Consider the following 21,126-nt stretch of genomic DNA (forward strand, 5'->3'; position numbering starts at 1 on the left):
AAGGGGCGGTCTATATAACTCCTGAATCTTTTCCGTCTCAGTAGGCTGAGGCAAAAGCAAACTGCAGCAGCCTCTCATAAACTGTGTCTTCTTCCTCATTAATAACTTTTGCCATCTTGACCACACTCTGGTGTTGCAGAGTGTTGATGCATATTTTCAACACTTTTGTATCATACACAAATCTCTGTGTTCTTCACTACAGTGGGTAATTTCCCCCTTTTCTTCTGAAATGCAACAGTACGTGACAAATGTTTGTGTGTGTGTGTGTGTGTGTGTGTGTGTGTGTGTGTTAATCTTTATCAAAACTGTATTTTAAATATGTTTTAGCCTTTTAGCTGTTTATAATTATGTTTTTAATAATGTTGATATTTAATTCCTTTTTAACTTTTATAAATCAATATTTTCATTGGACCTTTTAAAAATTATTGTAAGCCATCTTGGATCCCATTTAGGAAGAACAGTAAATAAGAATAATAAATAAATAAGTGGGCATTTAAAAAAATAATCCAAATTATAAATATGCATTGGTTTTTGAAGGGCCTAAATACCCTAAAGATACCTAATCCTCTCTGATTTTGGAAGCTAAGTAGAGTCAGCCCTAGTTAATATTTAGATGGGGAACTGCCAATGAATACCAACCAGGTGCTGTAGGCTATATTTCAAAGGCAAAACCAGCTCTGAGTATTCCTTGCCTAAGAAAACCCTCTGAAATTCATGCAACCCTCTGAAATAACAGGCAACTTGAAGGTGCATGCACATGCACATGCACACATAGGTTTTCTAAATCATATCTCTTGACCTTCTGCAAATATGCAAAGTTAATATGTAAATCATAATTTGAATATTTGGCTTAAATATTATTTTTGGTCCCAACTAGAATAGACTTGTTTAATGAACTGGATGAACATATGCATCAATTCTAGCTTGGATTCAGGCCTTTGTTTGCTGGGCAGAGTCCAACTATAGCAATATTTAAACAATTTCTGAGACAACACTTAAATTAATCCCACATATTAAATGATTCTGCTCCAGTTAAGCCCGACAACTAGATTTAGTGATGGGGAAACTGACATTTTTGTCCCCTTCTTTTTGGCCTTCAGGAGTCAATTTTGCCTTCTAAGGGGCATGGGGAAATTTAGCCACATTGCCTTCTGGGCCATTTTAGGCCCTGGTGAGGTCTTTTTTAAAACAAGTAGTAAACGTGCCAGTCACTTCCTATTGGTCAAAAGACCTCTTCTTGCCCTGAAATTGCCCAGAGGGCCTACAAACATGGTGAAATTGCCCCCCACCGCCTAGATGTGGTTGGGCAATAAAATATTTTTATGGGGGTTTAGTGAAGCAGTGTGGCCCTTCAAGGGTCTCCTGGACAACTAATGCCACCCCCTTGCCTTCAACAGTTGCCCACTCCTATTTAGGCCATAGTCATTTGGTCATGTAAATCCCCTTGATTGAATGGGTTTAATGTAGATGGAAATTGCAATTTAATTTAGGACAAACCATCTTCTGGCACCTTAAGATACAAATTTTATTTAGGAGAAACATCTGTGAGTTACAGCCCTCTTCTTCCATCTTTTTTCCCCCCACATAGAAGATAGCCTACTCTGTGGCTATAGCCATCATGATAACCTTCTGGAACAGCCCATCTTGCAGGCTACAGAGCTGCACACATGCTTCTGCAAAAGGTGGAGTGTCCCTCATAGTCAGGGACATTTGAAAAGAAGGCGTGTCTGACAGAAGTTTTAATGTGATATGCCAAGCCTGAAATACATGTTGAAAGGATGCCAATGTGATTTAATTTCCTTGGTCAAGGTTGTAGTTTGAGACCATAGTTGTAAGCAGTTGTGACACATGGCTGACACTTCTCAGCTTCAGAGTTGGCTCTGAGGAGGCTTCTGACAGTTAAAAGAGGATAATGTTAAACTTCTCAACAAATTCAGCTGAGAGTAAATCAAGACCTAGGACTTTAGCACATGGGGAAAACTGGGTTGCAAAATTGTGCTGCTTTTTACTTTTGGAAAAAGTAAGGGAAAATCCCCAAAGTAAAAAGCGATGTGATTTTGCCCACTTTCTGCACAAGTTAATGTCGCATTAATGCTCAATCCTGCTTTTGTGAAATATTCCCAGTATCTAAACCCCTTTTATGCTTTGCCCCCATGTGATAAGGTCCAATGTTAGTTTAAACCCCTGCTTTCTCCCCTGCGATAAAGTCCCTAGTATTGATGCTACTACAGTCACCCCTGCTAACTCACGGATCTGGGATCTGTGCCTTCAATTATCTATGGAGGGGCATGTCTCTAATGGTGCGCACACCCGGGGGCATGTCCCATTCAAGCCTATGAGGCTTGAATATGCGCGAGTCTCCGTTTGTGCCAGGTGGTCTGGAACGGATCCCCTGCGAAAATGGAGGGCCAACTGTACATATATATAGCAGATCAAACAGAGATTTTTGGCTAATACCAAAACAAGATTACTACCAGGTTGATACCTGCTGTGAAGTCCTATATAAACTGTTCATGGAGAACATCTAAATGATCTTCACCTATTTCCATGCAGGCAATATGACATTTTCTGGATGTAGTAATCTGTTTCATGTGAGATTTTCATTTGAATAATCTGCTATTTCTAGAAGACAAATTTATTATATCCCTTGTATACCATGTTTGAATGTTCGTAATGAAGAGTAGCTACAAGAGGCTATCTAGACATGCACCCTCCTTGCTATCCTTCCATAGGCAGATGAAGACTTTTTTTGTTTCAATAGCCTATTATTTATTATTATTATCATCATCCCATTCTTTCCCCAAAACTGGGACCCAGAGTGGAGCCCTCTGAGGACTGATTGCCCAGGGGAAAGGGCCTTTCTGAATGTGTTGTAATATTTGTTATTTTCTTTTTAATAGTAATGGGTTTAACTGCTATTTATCCATTGTTACTTTAATTATATTTTTTAAATTTTTGTACAATATGATCTGTTGTAAACTTTGTAAGCAGACTTGACTCTTGGTCTGGGGAAAAGGCAGGATACAAATATTGATGACTGTGATGCTGATGTTGATGCTGGAAATGGAATATAATGCATACTGAGAAATGCCTGTTTTAAATTAGTATTTTTATAGGACAAAACTGTTACCTTGCAGCTGTTCTACAGACAATCCCAGTGTGGATGTCACTCAGAATAGAGGTCTGATTTTCATAGGTGGCTGAACATATCTATTAAAAATGTTTTCTAGAAATATATGCCTTAATCCAAAGTACTTTGTTCCACATTGTCTTGCTAAATATAATCATAATCTGATCATAATCTGATAATAGTCACACATGTGCTTGCAATGCTGCAGGAGGGGTTCAGATTTGTGGGGGGAAGGTTCTGAACGCTCTAAAAGAAGCTGTTAAAATTCTATCCATAAAATGCATCCAAAGAATTTTTAAAAGTTAATGACAAGGCTCCACAAGTCCACATATTTACTCAGTAGGGACCCAAAGCAATTGCTTTCATGTTGCAACAGGTGAAATTTTCCTAGGTCGAATAGACACAAGTTATGATTCATGCTTTCATCAGGAGGAAATTGACCCAGTATTCTAACAGTGCAATCCTGGGTCTTATTACCGGGTTGCCTTGGTAAACTACTGGTAAGTAGCTTGGGTAAGATCAGACTGAAAGCCAAAGATGGAACAGAAAGACAGTTCACATGCAGAGTTTCTTAAAAGCCACAGAGTGCTCATATATCCAGCGAAAAGAGAAGCAGAGAGTGAACACTCTTTCAGTTTCTCTTTGGGAAGTATGACCTTCACAAGATAATGTCTTAGGCGGGTTACAGATCGCCATTTAGGACGCGCTCTGCACATCCTAGGGTTAGGAAGGGGCGTGCTAGGGTTAGGAAGGGTTGCCCCTTCCTAACCGGCCCCGTTCCCAACATGCGCGGAGCATGTCCTAAATGGCAGCGCCCATCCACATGGGCACTGCCATTTTTACGTTGTGGACACTGTGCGTCCAGATGTGGCACTACGGAAATGACACCACGAGTACGTGCCTTGCAGCGCCACTTCCGGGGCCCAAAAAGGAGCGCCGATTCGGCCCCCCTTTTTCACTGCGGCCGGAAGCCTCGCGGTCTGGCTGCTGGGGCTTCCCGCCGCAGCTAATGGTGGCGGCGGGAGAACGACCGCTTGAGGGCGGTCTGTAACGCGCCAAAGTCTAATGGAAACCTTTAAGAGTCAACATTGGAGTTTATCACATGGAGAAAATCCCATGGAAAAACGGGATTTAAAATCTGGAAAAAAACCCCCCACAAAAGCAGGTTGATTTTCATACACGTCATTGTTAAATTGGTGTTAACCCAAATGGATAGTAGACAAAAGCCACTCATTTTTACGTTCAGGATTTTCCAAAAGTAAAAAGGAGCAGCTTTTGTCTACTTTCTGTCTACTTTCCATTCAGGTTAACACCACTTTAACAATGATGTGTGTGAAAATCAACCTGCTTTTGCGGGTTTCCTCCCCTGATTTAAACCCCTGTTTCTGCACAGGATTCCCCCCCATGTCATAAACTCCATTCACTGTTTTTGAATGCAGATCTGTATGTGAAATTGCAGCAGTACTGTCTCTGGAACTATGGGATCTTTCTCACATTTAGGCATAATGTAGGCATTATGGAATATATTTATGCTCACTCACTCATTTGTTACAGGGAAATCTTTGAATGATCCAAAAGACATATGGACTATGTGGATACTTTTGCATTAAGGTGACCAGGGATAAACTACCTTGAGAAAAATGTGTAGAAGAAAGTCTCCTGTCTCAGCAAGAATCTTTTAAAAACACATTAATCTTACTAAAATAAGTGTATACCTCAACATTTAATTGACAACCCAAGTGCAGCCTGCCATATATTACCTATTTAGTCTTCATGGGCATAATTCTCCCAAGGTTTTTACTCAGCAACTAGGAGCCTCTTTCAGTTCTTCAAGTCTCAATAGGATCAATCTACATAAAGTATAAACCGGTGAATGGTTTTGCTGATCTCTTGGGCTTTTATCAGACAAGGATTCTGTAGCTCAGATCTGGGGCTTCTGCAGATTGGGCCATTCGCATTGACATGATAAGGAGAATGTATTTTCATACCTGGTAGCTTTAAATGTGAGCCCCTTCAGCGGGACTTGCAAACTGAATCCTTACTGACTCCTCATTTTGTGGCGATTTGGCAAGTTCGCTAAATAAGTGGATTGACACAATTCACATTGGGGCTCAGTTCAAACTCATTGCGAATTGGTCTGGTGTGGAATCCCAATCCTGAACACGATCGCAAGACCCCCAGGTTGCAAATCTCCCATGATGCCCTGCTGAAATGTGCCCCATTTACTTCTGGTGGCTCTTTTTGCTTTCAGGGCAACTGGGGCTCCATTGGAGCTCTCTCTCTGCTTCTCCCCCTTCCCTGATGCTAGCAGCGCTTTTTCCCTCTCTGTCCCCCTCTCTCTCCCACACACATATCCCTGGCAGCCAAATTCAAAGGCCCATCCATTTCATCCTCATGTACATCTATCCAAAGGATGTATACTAATGTTTGCAAAATAGATGTGAAGGAAATGAAACATGAGGATGGAGGGAGAGATGGAACTCCCAGAATTCCATAGCCTTGAGTCAAGGACCCCACAACAAACTCCAACTCCCATAATAGTAATACTTTATTTTTAAAATAATAATAATAATAATAATTTATTATTTTAAAATAATAATAATAATAATAATAATAATAATAATAATAATAATAATAATAATAATAATAATTTAGGTTACTAGTTGGCCGAGGCACCAGAGCTCTCTGGCAGAGAAGGCTCAATGTCAATTTCATGCACATCTACATCCATCCTCCTGTCAATCTCAACATCTATCTCTCTCACACACACACACTCATACACACACACACACACTCATACACACACACACACACACACATATATATGTATACACACACACACACACACACTCATACATACAGACACAGACACAGACACAGACACACACACATATACACCAGAGCTCTCTGGCCACGGTATCCTTCTGGAGTGCCTGGGGGAGTTGGGTATAGGTGGCACTGCACTCCAGTGGCTCTGATCCTACCTCTCAGGCATGTTCCAGATGAATCAGTAATGGGCTGGATGAGGAAAAACAAACTCAGGCTGAATCCAGAGAAAACTGCGGTACTTGCCATAGGCTCCTTAGGTCCGGGGAGGGGAATTTGTCCACCACTCCTCGATGGGGTTACACTTCCCCTGAAGGAGGAAGTTCGCAGTTTGGGAGTACTTCTGGACCCGTCTCTACATTTGTGGAGCAGATGCGATGGCCAGAAGTGCTTGGTACCCACTTCGGCTGATATGCCAACTGCGACCCTACCTCAACCGAAAGGACCTTGAAGCTGTAGTACATGCTCTGGTAATCTCTCGTCTTGATTTCTGCAATGTGCTCTACATGGGGCTACCCTTGTATCAAGTTCAGAAGCTTCAACTAGTGCAAAATGCAGCAGCCAGGTTGGTCACTAGTTCTTCGAGACTTGACCATATAACACCTATCATGAAAGATCTACACTGGCTCCCAATTAGCTTCCGGGCACAATACAAGGTGTTGGTCATTACCTTTAAAGCCCTACATGGCTTGGGTCTGGGTTACGTACGGGAACGCATCTCCCTATACAATCCGCCCCACACTCTTAGAACAAGTGGGAAGAACTTGTTGGAGATACCAGCATCCAAACATGTTTCTACTTCCCAAAAGGCATTCAGTATAGTTGCCCCTAGACTATGGAATGGACTCCCAGAGGATACCCGCCTTGTTACATCCTTGGAAACCTTCAAGAAGGTGGTAAAGACAGAGCTCTTTCGCCGTGCATATCCTTCTGACCTCGTATGAAGACCACTAGTATGGAACGAGAGCAGATGACCCCGTGATTGACTGATGTTTATGATTTCATGTTCTTATGTTTTTATGCTTTTAACTGTGGTTTTAATTGTGCTGTAACTAATGCTGCAATACTGTAAGTGTAATTTTAACTTTGCTGTGATCCCGCTTCGATCCATTTGGAGAGGCGGGAAGATAGAAATAAAAATTAATTATTATTATTATTATTATTATTATTATTATAGTAATAGGCCTGCCTGTTCTGTTTCTGGCCTGAGGAAACATGATAGTAGGGAGGGCTATCTGCAGGCTGGCACCTCCACCTTTTTTTGGCCATGTGGTCCCTGGGAAATTCTTAAAGTCAAGGAAATTTAGTATTCATTTGCATTTCAAGGAAGATGTTTCCTTGGAATCCAGCATGTCTCCTCCTTCCTTGGTGAAGCCACAGGCTCCTATGTAGGTAGAGGACACTGAATTTCTCAAGAAGTCTTAATGTTTTGCATTGGGGTGTGTGTGTGTGTGTGTGTGTGTGTGTGTGTGTGCCGGCCTGCAGATAGCCCTCCCTACCATCTGAGCTATAAGACCAGAAACAGAAAAGGCAGGCCTATGGCTAATATCTTCAATTTCTTTCTCTTGTTTGCCTGATGAAGAAGCCGGTGTGACTTTGAAAGCTTGCAACATGCAATTGTGCATTTTGGTTGGCCCAAGAAAGTTATCCTTGTTTGGCTGTGATGGAGGGTCCAGACTCGGCAGGAGAGAGCCAAGCCCAGATGGGTCCTCAGCCCCACAAAGGAGGACGAGGCACTGCCTCATGGAGGACACGGCCAACTCTACAGCTCCAGACACCAATGTAAATCTTAATAATAAATAATAATACATTTATATTTATATCTTGCCTCTTCCTGTAGGATCCAGGTGGCTTACAATCATGGTAAAATATAATACAATATACTATGGTAAAATCCAAATATAACAATACAAAATATAACAAAATATAACAATATAAGATAAAATTCATTATCCCTCCCACCAGTTTAACAATAACAATTTAAAATTCCCTTCTAGCAATAAAATACATCTCATCTTTAATAGAAAACCCATGGTCTTGCCCTCATTTGGGTCATGTTGGGATTTATGTTTATCCAGATAACTGAATGAAAGGGGGATCACAAGAGCCCAGGGATCCAGGGAAACTGGCTGGGGGCACCGTTTGTGTATTTGTGATTTGTATTTCAAGTCGTCATTCTTTCCTTTTGATTAATGTTTGCATCTTAGGTTCAATTTATGTATTTATTTGTTTATTTAAAAAATGTCTATCCCGCCTTTCTCCCTGAAGGGACCCAAGGGGGCTCACAATAACAATTCTGAAAACATATTGCAATAATAATAATAATAATAATAATAATAATAATTTAATTTTTTAAAAAATAATTTTAAAATAAAAAATAATAATTTTTGTTTAAAAAATTAAAACATCAGCTAAAAAAATGTATTGTGCTTCAATTATGTGATTTCTGTTGTTGGTTTTATACTTGGTTTTTTAGTTTTTGTTTTATACACACACAGAGTCTAGTGGGGGACCTTGTGGCTCCCCTGCTGCTGGGCCAAGGCTGGGCTGGAGGGCAGGTGCTGCTGCTGCTGCTGCTGCTACTGCTGCAGGGCGAGGAGGAGGAGGAGGAGGAGGGCTGCCTGCCTGTCTGCGGGGGCCAGGCTGGCTGCTGCTCCGCCCCCCTCCTCCGGCCTCTGCTGCTTCCCAGCCTCCTTCCTGCCTTGGCTTCATGCCGGGACTCGCCTTCCCCGCAGCCCCAGCCCCGGCTGCTCTCCTCCTGCTCCTTCTCGCCGGCCATGAGCGCCCCGGGAGCCCTGGGTGAGTAGAGCTGGCCCTGGGGATCCCCTGCCCTCCAGCCAAAGAGCCCCAGGCGCCCCCAAAGCATGGCCAGGGCACATTCCCCTGCCAAACAGACAGGCAGCAGGCTCCTTGGAAGGGAGGGCTTCCTGGTGGAGTCCCTCCTGGGCAGAGACAGAGGACATGGAGCAGCAGCAGGAAGAGAGAGGAGCAGGGATGCTGCCCAGGATGGAGGGCTTTCCTTGGGAAAAGAAGGTCGGGGTGTCAGGCAGGTCCTGGCAAAGGAGGAGGGACACTGGGCCCCCTCTTTGGAGTGAGGATGCTCAGAATGGAGGGCCTTTTTGGGGGGGGGATCCCTCCTGGGCAGAAGGTGGAAAAGGAGGACCTGTGTTCATAGTCCTGCTCAGAATGGAGGACTTTTAAAAAGAATCCCTCCTGGGCAGAAAGTTGGGATGGAGGGCAGGGCCTGGGAACGGAGGGCCTATGGCCATCCTGTGGGGCTCCTCAGCCCTCTTTCCTGGGCCCCCTCCCTCTCCTAAGGGCAGCCCTCCCTGGCTCTCAGCCGCTGGCTCTATGCTCTCCTCTCCCTGCCTTGATTGCCCTGTGCACCTGAAATGTGCCAAGGTTTGCTACATCCATCAAAAGGCCTCTAGGAATGAAGGTCCTGGAAGTGGGAGAGGATACCCTCCCCCTCCCCCAAGTGGTTTGAAAAGGCTAACCAAGAACAAGTCATCCACTTGTTTGTTTCTGAGGTATGATGATCCTAAGGCGACCTTACCCTGGGCTTTTCTTGGCAGGATTTGCTCTGAGAAGCTTTGCCATTGCCTTCTCCTGAGGTTGAGAGAGTGTGACTTGCCCAAGGCCACCCAGTGGGTTTCATGGCTGAGCTAGGAATCGAACCTTGGTCTCCAGAGTTGCAGTCCAGCACTCAGACCATTATTATGCCAGGGTCTCCATTATCCACTTAGCTAAACTGATAAATAAACGCCCCAATGGAAATAGCAGAGCACCCATGTTACATTAGAAAAGCTAAACAAACAGATTATGGTTAAACCAACAGAAGAGTGCCTGGAATTATTTCGTGGCTATTTGTGTATCTTGTGCGTCTGCTCATCTTTTTGTGTTGCCCCTGACAGTGTTGCAGAAATGCTCATTCCCTTTTGGGTTTGGAAAATCCCATACTTCCCAGTTTGGTAAGAGCAGATCAGGAGGTAGCTAAGGGACAGGGAATGGGGTTGTTGTCCCCCATTAACAATTCTGCCCCCCATGAAGTTTTCTTTCTGTCCTCATATTTCTACCATTGCAGAAAACTTAAAGGTTTAGAAATACAAAGACACAGCTGTGTTAGTCTGGAAAATCTGTATGCAATGGGATCCTGTAGCATCTTTGAGACAAAGGGTTTATTCACACGGTGAAAATAATCCAGGTAGAATCTGGTTGAATCTTGGTTGTTCCCATGCATTTCAAAGGACTCCAATTAAATTTGACAGGGTTGCCCAAAAAATCATGCAGATTGCCGTTCCCTTTTCTTTGGATGCCTAAACTGTATTTCTAAGTCAGTATGCAAAGGCATCTTGTAGCTCCTTTGAGATTAACTAAAGAAAGAAGCTGATAACATGAGCTTTCGTACTACTTCCTCAGATGCATGTTTGGAAGCATTTGAGGAAGTAGACTTAAGTTTATGAAAGCTCATGCCACCAGCTCCTTTCTTTCAGTTAATCTCAAAGGAGCTACAAGATCCCTTTGCATACTGACTTACAAATACAGTTTAGGCATCCGAAGAAAAGGAACTGGCAAAGTTACCAAGGGACAGGGACGTAGCCAGGATTTTAGGAAGGGGGGGTCCAGACTAAGTGCCACCATTATATTGGGGCTTGGGTGTGGCGGCGCAGCAGCACACACCATTCATTTTTCTAATGGAGGGGGGGGGCCAGACCCCAAGAACCTCGCCCCCGCTACGTCCCTGCAAGGGAATTGAATGCAGTAAACGTAAGAGTTCTTGGTCTGCATGATTTTCAAGGTCTGCAGTGCTGGAAATTGGGGGAAGAAGGAAAATTCCTATTAGAGGAACCAGCACCCCCATTTTCACCCCCCACCTGTAGGTACATCCCTGGAGAGAAACACTTCTAAGTGCTGCAAGAACATCTGTTGCATGTTTTTAAAGATTTACTTTAGCAATGTGAAGAGATGTTTGAATGGGAACAGTGTGACCCCAGAATATGGACTGCTTTGTCCCTTTGTTGTGGTGTTTGACAAGGGTGAGGCCTGGCCCTGGGTTGGTGGAAAAACACATGGGTGGTGTGAACATTTAAGTAAATATGTATTCCTTTATTTACCAGTTACATGTTGCATCAAAAGTCAGATTCTGAGCAACAGAAGTCACTGACTGTGTATCTGTGTTACAAGACTTCTGTATAACGGAGAGAACACAGAACTAGACCTGTGCAGTCTGGTTGTTGCAACAGGATATTACATTGCACCAGAAATTCTATTATAAACCTTGTTACAGAAGCAGGAAATAGGAAATAAAACCGCCATGGCCCAGTATAAAGAAACAGGGGAATCAGAATAGCTTGTCATTTCATCCATTAGCAATTGCCAGAGTATAACAACATTTGATAGGCACCATTCTTAGATGAAAGAAAAAGTCATTCTCCAAGAAACTAAGAGATGCTAATACTGTACATCATTCTTTCCTGCAAAACGAAGAGCTCAGTTGGAAAGCTATGTCATACTTGTTGGAATATGGTTGTGAAAAAAATAACACCCGGTGAAGATTGTTACAAGTTACTTTTGTTTTTGTGTTTTTGGGGGGATAATTTTTCCTTTCCTCTCTAAATAATGTAGCATTGATTATTTACCCATTCTACACAGTGTTACTTTGTTAAAGTTCCTTAGTTTAGTGGGGCAAGTGCTTAATGTTTCCTCTGAAATAAACAAGACTTCAGTCTGGGTTGGGCAGATTTACAGGAGCTGAGGACAGTTTTTTCTGTTTGTGAAACTCTCCAAGACAAACTGGAAAAAATGTGCTCAAATGGAAACAAAACTGGAAATGTCCTGAAGTCCACTTTTGGTTTTGAAAAAGAGGTACTGTACTGTATTTTTAAAATATTAAACAGTGGTAAGAGGACATGGAACTTTTTTCAAAGCTGAGCCGAGGCTTCCAGGAGAAGCAATTCACCTCTTTTTGTGGCCAGAAAAAAGACTGTTTGAGATGTCTGGGACCACCAAAACAGCTTGGGGGACACGTGGGGGGGGGGACAAAGGCTACACTGTTTTAGGCTGTGATCTTGTATCCTCTTATCTTCAAAGAAAGTCCAGTGGGCTTAATCAGAGTTCTTAGTAGACATGCATAGGATTGAAGTTAAGTTTGACTGGATCAAAGCTTTGTTTTTAAATTTAGAATTTACAGTCCATATTTATACTTTCACAATGATCAGAATTTTAAAAAAAATACACTCAGTGGGTTCATACTAATTTTTAGTATTTTGATTTCATGCAGCACCTGAAAGGCACAATGAATTTGAATGCATTACTTAGTGACTACTGAATGCTGCTAGGCTACATTTACATCATTTTGTTCCAGAGGGGGTATTTTACAGCTCACACAATTGGTGTGGTTGGTAAAAATGGACTTTAAAAGGAGACATTCAAAGTATTTTTAAAATTTAAAGTTTTTTTTTACGATTGAAGCATATTTTGGTATATGTAGAAAATGCAATAAACCATTTATGAAATAATTTTTTTTTTAGAATTACTATGCCCTCAGTCTTATTGTTGGGTCCAGTGAAAATAGCAGGAGGTTTTTTTTATTGTTTTAACTGTCTTTTAAAATATTCTAAATTAATGTCTGAAATCATGCATTGGGAGGTATAACTACCTTTTAAGTTATGCAGTGCTCTGAGTAGAGGAATTTTCAAGGCAATGAGAGTAAAGTGGTGAGCAATGATGTGTCCAGCCCCATCTGGGCAGCAAGGCATTCTGCAACAAGTAGCAGCACTGGGAGAAGGCTGGATGCATGGTTACTTATGACCCCACTCTTTATTGCTTTGGGATTCCTCTTTTGGGGTGGAGATGCATTGCTTAAAAGGTATTTTTGGGGTGCCATTTTGGGGTGGCATTTTCAGCCACTGCAATAGTGCAACAACCATAAAAGTGAATTAACTACAAAGCCATAAAGGCAGAATTTAAAGACAAAGCTGTGTCTGGGAAATCATTATGCAAAGGGCTTTTGTAGCACCTTTGAGACTAACTGTGTGAAAGACATTGTAGCATAAGCTTTCATAGACTTAGGGGCTGTACAGATCTGCACTATGAGCCAGTGTTGCGGTAGAGTGGGGGTATGGCATTCGCCTGCCACCCACCCCAACTCCACCCCCAAAGTGGCATCACACCACCTGCCCTACCAGACGGTGGGTGGTGTCATGACGTTTCTGTGGCGCAGCATTTAGACATGCTGCACCAAAGAAATAGGGAAGAGCTGCGTGGTGGGGGCAAGGATGGCTTTTGTCTGCCCCCAAAAGGAGTGGCACTTTGCTGCTTCTTTTGGTGCTGGAAAAACGTCAGATTGAGGCTGCGGATTGCAGTTGCTGCGGCTCTGATTCTGCGAGCAAAGAGGCAGAAGCAAGCCGCTCTATCAGGGTGGTTTGCTTTGCCCCTTAGCCTACTCCTTCAGATGCATCGGTGTCTATGAAAGCTTATGCTACAACTTCTTTTACAGTTAGTCTCAAAGGTACTATAAGATCCCTTTGAATACAAAGCCATAGTCATGCTTTTGACGTCATAATTGCTGAACAGAATGTCAGCCATTGTTTTTAATATGATTGTTTATTATGTATTTATTTTAAAAACATTTGCATTCTCTATTATTTTAACTGTGTTTTGTTTTAACATATTGTAAGTTTCCAAATTCAGTCAGATAGAACTAAGGGAGGAGGTCTCTCACAGCTCAGCTGGATGCTTATTCCAGAGCTATTGTGGTACCACAGAAATAACCCTGGCTGCCTTTCTCACTCATGGAACTCTGTGTGACTGGTTAAGACATCAAGGCTCAGGGAGGTTTATATGGGAATAAAGGGGCTGTTTAACATTATCTGTTACTAGGCATTTTAAGACAGGGGTGAGGATCAGTAGACCACCAGAAGTTGTTAGGCTATAGCTCTCATCACGCCTCACTGTTGCCCATGGTAGCTGAAGCTGTTGATTAATAATAGACCAATTAAATTAATAATTGACCAGTGTTGCCTAGGTTCCTTTGTTTCAATAAGAAATAGATGCTGGCTTACATCTATAATTTCTAAGGCCTGCTACTTCCACAGCTTCATTTATGTAGTCAAAATGCTGAGTTAACTTAATGTATATACTCATGTATGAGTCTAGAAATTTTAATAAAAAAATTACCCCCAAAAACCTGAGTCGACTTATCCATGGGTCAATGCAAGTACTGTACTTTAACACTTACATAAAAAAAGGAACCATCTTCTGGTGAAGGCAAGAGCATAATCTCTCTTGGAAGCACTAACTCCCCTCTACTCTCTCATCCATCCATCATTCAGCCCCTTCCATCAAGTGTTTAAATTTGTATGGATAAACTTGTCTCATGTTCTCAGTGTAATCAGACAAATTTGGTTGTTAAAACTAGCCTTTCCTTCTGCAGTCCAGAGGACTGTGCCATGTTTGTTCTCTGTGCACAGCAAGTCTTTTCTTTTTCTCCCATAACGGCAGCCTGCCATTGTTGCCAGACAGACCACTTTTGTAACTATAGGAAGCTTCAGTTATGATTTCTAATCATGTTACAAGGACTTCCTTTTACAAAAAAGGGAGCAAGCCCCCCCATGTGCCTTTGTCTTTGTTCACAACAATAAATGGTTGAGATTATACCTTAAAGATGAATATTAAAAGATAAAGAAATACAGTACCATCTTTGAGATTAACTAGTTCATTCTAGCATGAGGAATAGAATATAGTGACTTTGAGTACTTGAAACAAGTTATTCCACTGTGAAATTTCAAATGTATCACACAGGTATACCTTATTTTCCGGCGTATAAGACGACTGGACGTATAAGACAACCCCCAACTTTTCCAGTTAAAATACAGAGTTTGGGATATACTCGCCATATAAGACTACCCCTCTTCCAACACACACCAATTAAAAATTTAAAAAATCAGATTTGATTTCAATATGGTAATTTTAATTCAAATGCTTATGACATGCAGGTACATAGCAGGAAAACTTGTTGTATGCAAAGCCTGCTTTGATTGGTCAGCTCTCCCTGCCTGCCCAGCCCTCCCTGTCTCCAAGATTTTATTCTACCGTACTTGTACAGCGCCTCCCTTCCTGCTTTCATATGGTCGCCACATACAGAGGGGATGTGGCCGTGGCCATTTTGAGTTCCCCCCACCATATGCGGCAACCGCAGATTCTCCAGTCAGCTCAGAAGTTTCAGCACCCACCCTATAAGATGACTCCTGGCATATAAGACGACCCCCGACTTTTGAGAAGATTTTCCTGGGTTAAAAAGTAGTCTTATACGCCAGAAAATACAGTAATTAGAAATTTCAGAAAATCCTGTTAAACTGTTCTGATCCCCAAAATGGATATTACCATGTAAGGAAAGCATGTTATGGTTCAGGACTGAATGTAACTAATTTATAATTGAAGATAAGCTTAATATTTTGTAAATTATTACAGTGGTGTAAATTTCTATAAATCGTATGCACTCTAGAACAAATTAAATTACAAAATGCTGAGTACCATATTAACATTTAGCTCATATTTTGTATTTTCCTCCTAGCCGAGATGCCTAGACAGTTCTCCAAGCTGAAAATTTCTGAGGTTGATGAGTCAGTGAGACTTCTAGCTGAAAAAGTTTTTGCCAAAGTTCTTCGGGAAGAAGACAGCAAAGATGCCTTATCACTATTTACTGTGCCTGAGGACTGCCCCATTGGGCAAAAGGAGGCAAAAGAGAGAGAGCTGCAGAAAGAGTTGGCAGAACAACAGTCTTTGGAAACAGCTAAAAGGTTTGTTCAGTGGCTATATAGCAGTAAATTAAAATATATTAGGGGTTGTACAGACTGGCTTGAAGTGCTGGTATGGGGGCGGTGTGGGGGCATGGCATTTGGACGACGCATGCCCTGACACCTCCCACACACTGGTGTCATGCTGCCCTCATGACCACACAGTGGGTGGTGTCATGGTGCTCCTTTGGCATGGTGTTTATATGATGCATGCCGAAAGGAGAGCTGAAAAATGCCGTGGTGGTGGCAAGGGAACCTTTTCGCTGGCTCTAAAAGGAGTGGTATTTTTCTGTTTCTTTTAGAACCAGCAAAGTGCCAGATGTGGGCTGCAGCATGTGGTTGCCATGGTCCCAATCAATTGCTGAAAAGGGTGGCAGGACTCCAGTCTATGAGGGCCATCTGTTTTGCCCCTTAGTTGTATTCTGGAGAGCATCACATGTGGTACAGCATTCCCGAAGCTTAAAGATAGGCAGAGTAAAATTTCCATCCAAGTGTTGTCTCATTCAAGCCTCTTGCTTGAATTGATAACAAGATCATTTTCATTCATGAGATTTAGGTCACTGCTTTTGCAGCTTAACATGATATTATGTTACATATCTTTTCTTGTAGTACAATTTTTGCTTTTTATTTTGGTGCAAGGTCCAGAGACTGTTAAAACAAGCAGATATTTCAGAAATGCAACTTTCACATGCTTCTGAAGGTCTGTTTTGCAATTTTATTTAAAGCAAGAGTTTACAGACCTTGTACAGGGTGATCTGTTATGTAGCTTTGTTTTCCAAAATGTTGATTCCCCTTACTATTTCTCCATTAGATTTTACCCAGTCTTCAAATCAAGAATGTTATCTTTAATTAAACCATCATGTATCATTTTATGGTATGTCATTTAGAAAAGAGATGCTCAGAAGAGAGCAAACTAGGCTCCATCCTCACAGACGTTAAGGTCCATTCAGTTGATGTGACAGGGCTTAGTTGGGTTTTTTTTCCTCTTCTTCCCCTTTCTCAAATGATCCTCCAACATATGCCATTTTGCTCTTGTTGCCTGCTACACAAGGTGCATATTTAAGCAGAACCTGCCAACCTGCTAATCTCTCGAACCATGTGTGAATGTCAAACCATGTCTGCTTCAACTCACAGTATAATGATCTATGAATGCAGCCCTATAGTAGTGGGAAACCAACATCTTCCCATTACACAATTGGTTATTTGCTATGTGTATTGCCGATCATATGCCCTGACAACCAACAAGTTGAACACAAAATTACTGATTGGGACCTAGGAACTCTGATTGGGATATTGTTTCAGATAATGTTGCTTACTTGATGACTTAGAAGTATACTAGACAAAAACAGGTATACAATGTAGAATAATATGTGATTGTGTAATGTTACATAAACAATATTACAATGCAATCGTATAAAAGAATTATAACTATATATATCCATTATATATACCAGGAACAAATGGCACGCATCAAAATATAATATTGCAAAGATATAAAAATCCATAGAACTAATGCTTCATAGAATCTATAGGGAAAATACCCAGCTGAAATTCCAAGTTACTCAAATGTCCTGGGGAAGTCCAGAGGTTTTTACATCAAACGTAGATTCTTAGAAAGTCATAAATTGGTGGAAAAAACCCCAAGTTCCTGAATGCTAAACATTCCATGAAGTAGATATGAAGTGTTGATTGAATGAATGGTGGAAGAGAGAACAGGACTACAAAGAAAGACCCCAAGAATTATAGTATCTGTTTCATCCATGAAGATTTCATCAGCTACCTAAATACAAACATTATACATAACAACCAATTTGTGGTACAGAATAATAAACTCACATTTCAATAGTATTACTTGTGTGTCAATTTTGTTAAGTGTTACAAGTTGGTCCATGTAATATCTGCAAACTAGAAAGACAGGATCCAAATAAAGAAAACTGTGTCATTCTGTAGATGGTTTTCTAGAGCAGATTCTTTTTGTTGCCCCAGATAAGTGTCTGGTTCACTTAAATATTGTATGCTATGGATATCTAGGAAGAAAAGTTTCAAGATGATTCGATCCCAGTCCTTGTCATTACAAATTCCACCGCAGGAATGGAAACCTCCATCAGCCACTCCAGCTGTGTCTCCTCCTACTCCAGTTCTTCCAGGTGCTCTTCAGCCCACCCAAGGGACGTATGATGTGCCAGAATTTCAAAGAGTTGCAATAAGTGGGGATTACTGTGCTGGGGTAAGGAGTTGGTGTTCCATTATTTATTTCTTAAAGAGGAAAATGAGCTAATGTTTCATGATGCCTATATTTGAATATAGACTCCATTTCGTGGAACCTATATGTTTTGTTTGTTTGTTTATCACCTCTTGGACCACAAGTTTTAAAACAGACACACAATTAAAACAGCCCTCAAAGCTGATATTAGGGAGGCCATACAAAACAGTGCTGTCTTGTCTGTCCAGAGGAGGCTCAAAAGGGATGAAACCAATTTGATTGCTCTTGAGAGGGAGATCAACATCTGCTGTTGGTGCTGCTGCTAAGAAAGCCCTGTCTTGCTTGAAGATCTCAAATTCCGGGCAGGTTCATATGAGAGGGGCCAGTCTTTCAGATGTCTCAGTTCCACTCTTCTCAGTGCTCAGTATATTATAATAAGCACCTTTAATTTAGAAGGAGAATGTTAGAATGGAAGAATGGAGAGAAGAGAAGGTTTTTGAAGCAAATCAGAAGCCATTGTAGTTGATACAGGGCTGGTTTATGTGGTCTCTAAATAGTGCACCTGATATGAATGAAGAAGAAAAATGTAGGAAGGGAAGTATTTAGTAAATAAAGAGAGATAAGAAAGTAGAAGAGGGTGAGTGAATGTACTAAGTGTGGAATGGTCTAAAGAAGGATATTGAGATGGGAAGAGAAAAGTTTAGAAAAGGATGGATGTAAAGAAGGAGAATGTTAGAATGGAAGAATGGAGAGAAGAGAAGGTTTTTGGAAGAGGAATTATAGTACGGAAAGTACAGAGAGAGGATAAGATTTGAAAGAGAAAATCAGGAATAAGAATTGTGTTCAAACACAAAACTAAGAAGGTTGATAGCCAGAATACATTAATTTAAGAAATTTAAGAAATTTCTGTCATCTGGGAATTGCCCTCACCCTTGTTATATTTCTTTGCTTTTGTTTTTATATACTTAGGCGTATATACACACACACATATATATTCCCATTTGTTTTCTGTATTTTTATGTTGATACTATGGTATTGTATTTGATGCACAAATTGATCTAAATGTGAATTTTGGATGTAAATTTTAAAATTTGATTTGTTTAATTAAAAATAATTTTTTTAAAAAATAAATAAATAGTGTACCTGATAACAGTCTGACTGGTATATTTTGCACTAGCTGTACCTTCTGAACGCTATAAAATCCCAGGATTTTATAGGAGGCAGCCGAAATTGCTGTTAAAGTGCTATCAAGTGCTATAACTGTGCAGTGTGAAAGGGGTCTCAGTCAGCAGTGGGGTATACTTCGAGTAAATGTGCTTAGGATTGTGGGCTATGGTAGCTTTCCTTTCTTTTTTTCTTTTAAAAAAATCTTCAGTGATTAATTATATGATTTTCTCCATCAGGTTAGTGTTGATGATTATGAACAGGCTGCCAGGAATTTAGCAAAAGCTCTGCTTATTCGGGAACAATATTGCCGCCTTGCGTACCACCGCTTTCCAAGAACCACAGCACGATATTTATGCACAATGCAAGATGAAAAATGGAAAATTGAAGATGAGGTACTCCCAGGTAAATGAGCTACAGTTTAAAAAAATTTTTTTTGGTCTAAGACAACACAAAGGTTTCTTTACATATGTTCCTGGCATGTCCTCTTGGTCAGTATTCAGGCTATAGCATTTATTTCAGCTTTTAAATTTGTTTCATTGTAGTAGAATCATAGAATCGTAGAGTTGGAAGAGACCACGAGGGCCATCCAGTCCAACCCCCTGCCATGCAGGAACTCTCAATCAAAGTATCCCCAGCAGATGGCCATCCAGCCTCTGTTTAAAGACCTCCACTTTGTTTCACTTTTGTTCTTAAGGAGCTGGGCTACAAAGATAATTCTCCTTTTGAAGTTTTGAAAGGCCCAGAATCTTGTTGACAGCATATGCAGGAATAAGTTGTGCTGCTTATGCGATGTGACTTTTTTGGACAACACATTTTTTGGATGGTGGTAGTGGAGTTCTGCATGCAGAATTGTTGCAGATGCATAATAATGCACCTAGAATAGTGTGTCAGTTATCATTGAATCTGTGCATTGTGCAGTGAGATAAGAGCTTTATTGTTTTTCATATCTTGCACTATGGTGACCCTTAGTATAGGGGCTGCATGGTGCTAACATAGGTCAGTTCCACTGACAGATACTTATATTATACTAAGATAATGTAGGATCTCAGCTAAAGGATTATAGAGATTGAAAAGTGTATTCCTTTCTGTACTTCACAGTTTTAGTGGTGTAAGACGCATACAGTTTATAGCAGTGGTTCTCAGATGGTGGGGCATGAGAGTTGCTCAAGGAGGATGAGAGACTAGGGAGGCCCAGACTTTCTCACACACACAATAATTGTCTCTCTCACACACTCAATAATTTCATTTCAGAAAACAGACCTTCTGTTCATATTACAAGCAAATATGGAGATATGTACTGTATTAGTGTGAAAATGTATAGGGCCAAGATCTGAGATCAGCCCAATCTCTCTCTCCATCTTGCTCTATTACAGAGCAGCCACTGCGAGCAATGGAGATCTGTTCTCCTGTTGATCACAGCACTATATACTGATGTTTCCACTCTTCCTTTCCTCCAGTGATATCCAGTATGACAATTAGAAGCAGGATCCCTGTTACATTTCCTCTCCAAATGAAGAGTGCTGGCAGGAGGAGGTGGAAATGTCTGTATGCTGCATTCCAATCAATAGGAGACCACACCTTTGTTACTTGCAGCAGTAGCTGCCTGGTAAAGCAGGATTTGGGGACTTTTACAATTATGGCAATAGTGCCATAATCATAAATACATAGGGGCCATGAATAGAATCAGTTACAGATGTGTAACAGATGTGCAACTCTAGTAAGTGCAATAATAAATTCCTGCTGTAACTGCTTTTAATATTAATTTTTAAAATAGTGCCTGAAATCTATCTGAGTTTCAGAGCAAAGTGCAGAGCTTTTTGGAATACAGTGGAGCCTCTGTATATGTGGACTTGCCACCTGCAGATTTCAGCATTTGCAGATGGCAAGCATGCTTTATGATGCCATTAAGCGCTATGTAAAGCCTATGGCACTATATAAATAAACGTAATAATAATAATAATAATAATAATAATAATAATAATAATAATAATAATAATAATAAT

At 41.0% G+C, this 21,126-nt stretch overlaps 1 protein-coding gene across 1 annotated transcript in view; it reads left to right on the plus strand.

Annotated features, from left to right (window-relative positions):
* Nucleotides 1-8,623: 8,623 nt before the first annotated feature.
* Nucleotides 8,624-21,126, plus strand: part of AMPD3 (adenosine monophosphate deaminase 3) — a 56,591-nt gene continuing 44,088 nt past the window's right edge. The window contains exons 1-4 of the mRNA XM_042461894.1: nucleotides 8,624-8,755; nucleotides 15,531-15,756; nucleotides 17,785-17,980; nucleotides 19,360-19,525. Coding sequence (XP_042317828.1) covers nucleotides 8,734-8,755; nucleotides 15,531-15,756; nucleotides 17,785-17,980; nucleotides 19,360-19,525 — 610 coding nt within the window. The 5' untranslated portion in view covers nucleotides 8,624-8,733. The remainder of the gene's footprint in view (nucleotides 8,756-15,530; nucleotides 15,757-17,784; nucleotides 17,981-19,359; nucleotides 19,526-21,126) is intronic.

The sequence above is a fragment of the Sceloporus undulatus genome, chromosome 1, assembly GCF_019175285.1.
Source record: "Sceloporus undulatus isolate JIND9_A2432 ecotype Alabama chromosome 1, SceUnd_v1.1, whole genome shotgun sequence".
Lineage (NCBI taxonomy): Eukaryota > Metazoa > Chordata > Lepidosauria > Squamata > Phrynosomatidae > Sceloporus > Sceloporus undulatus.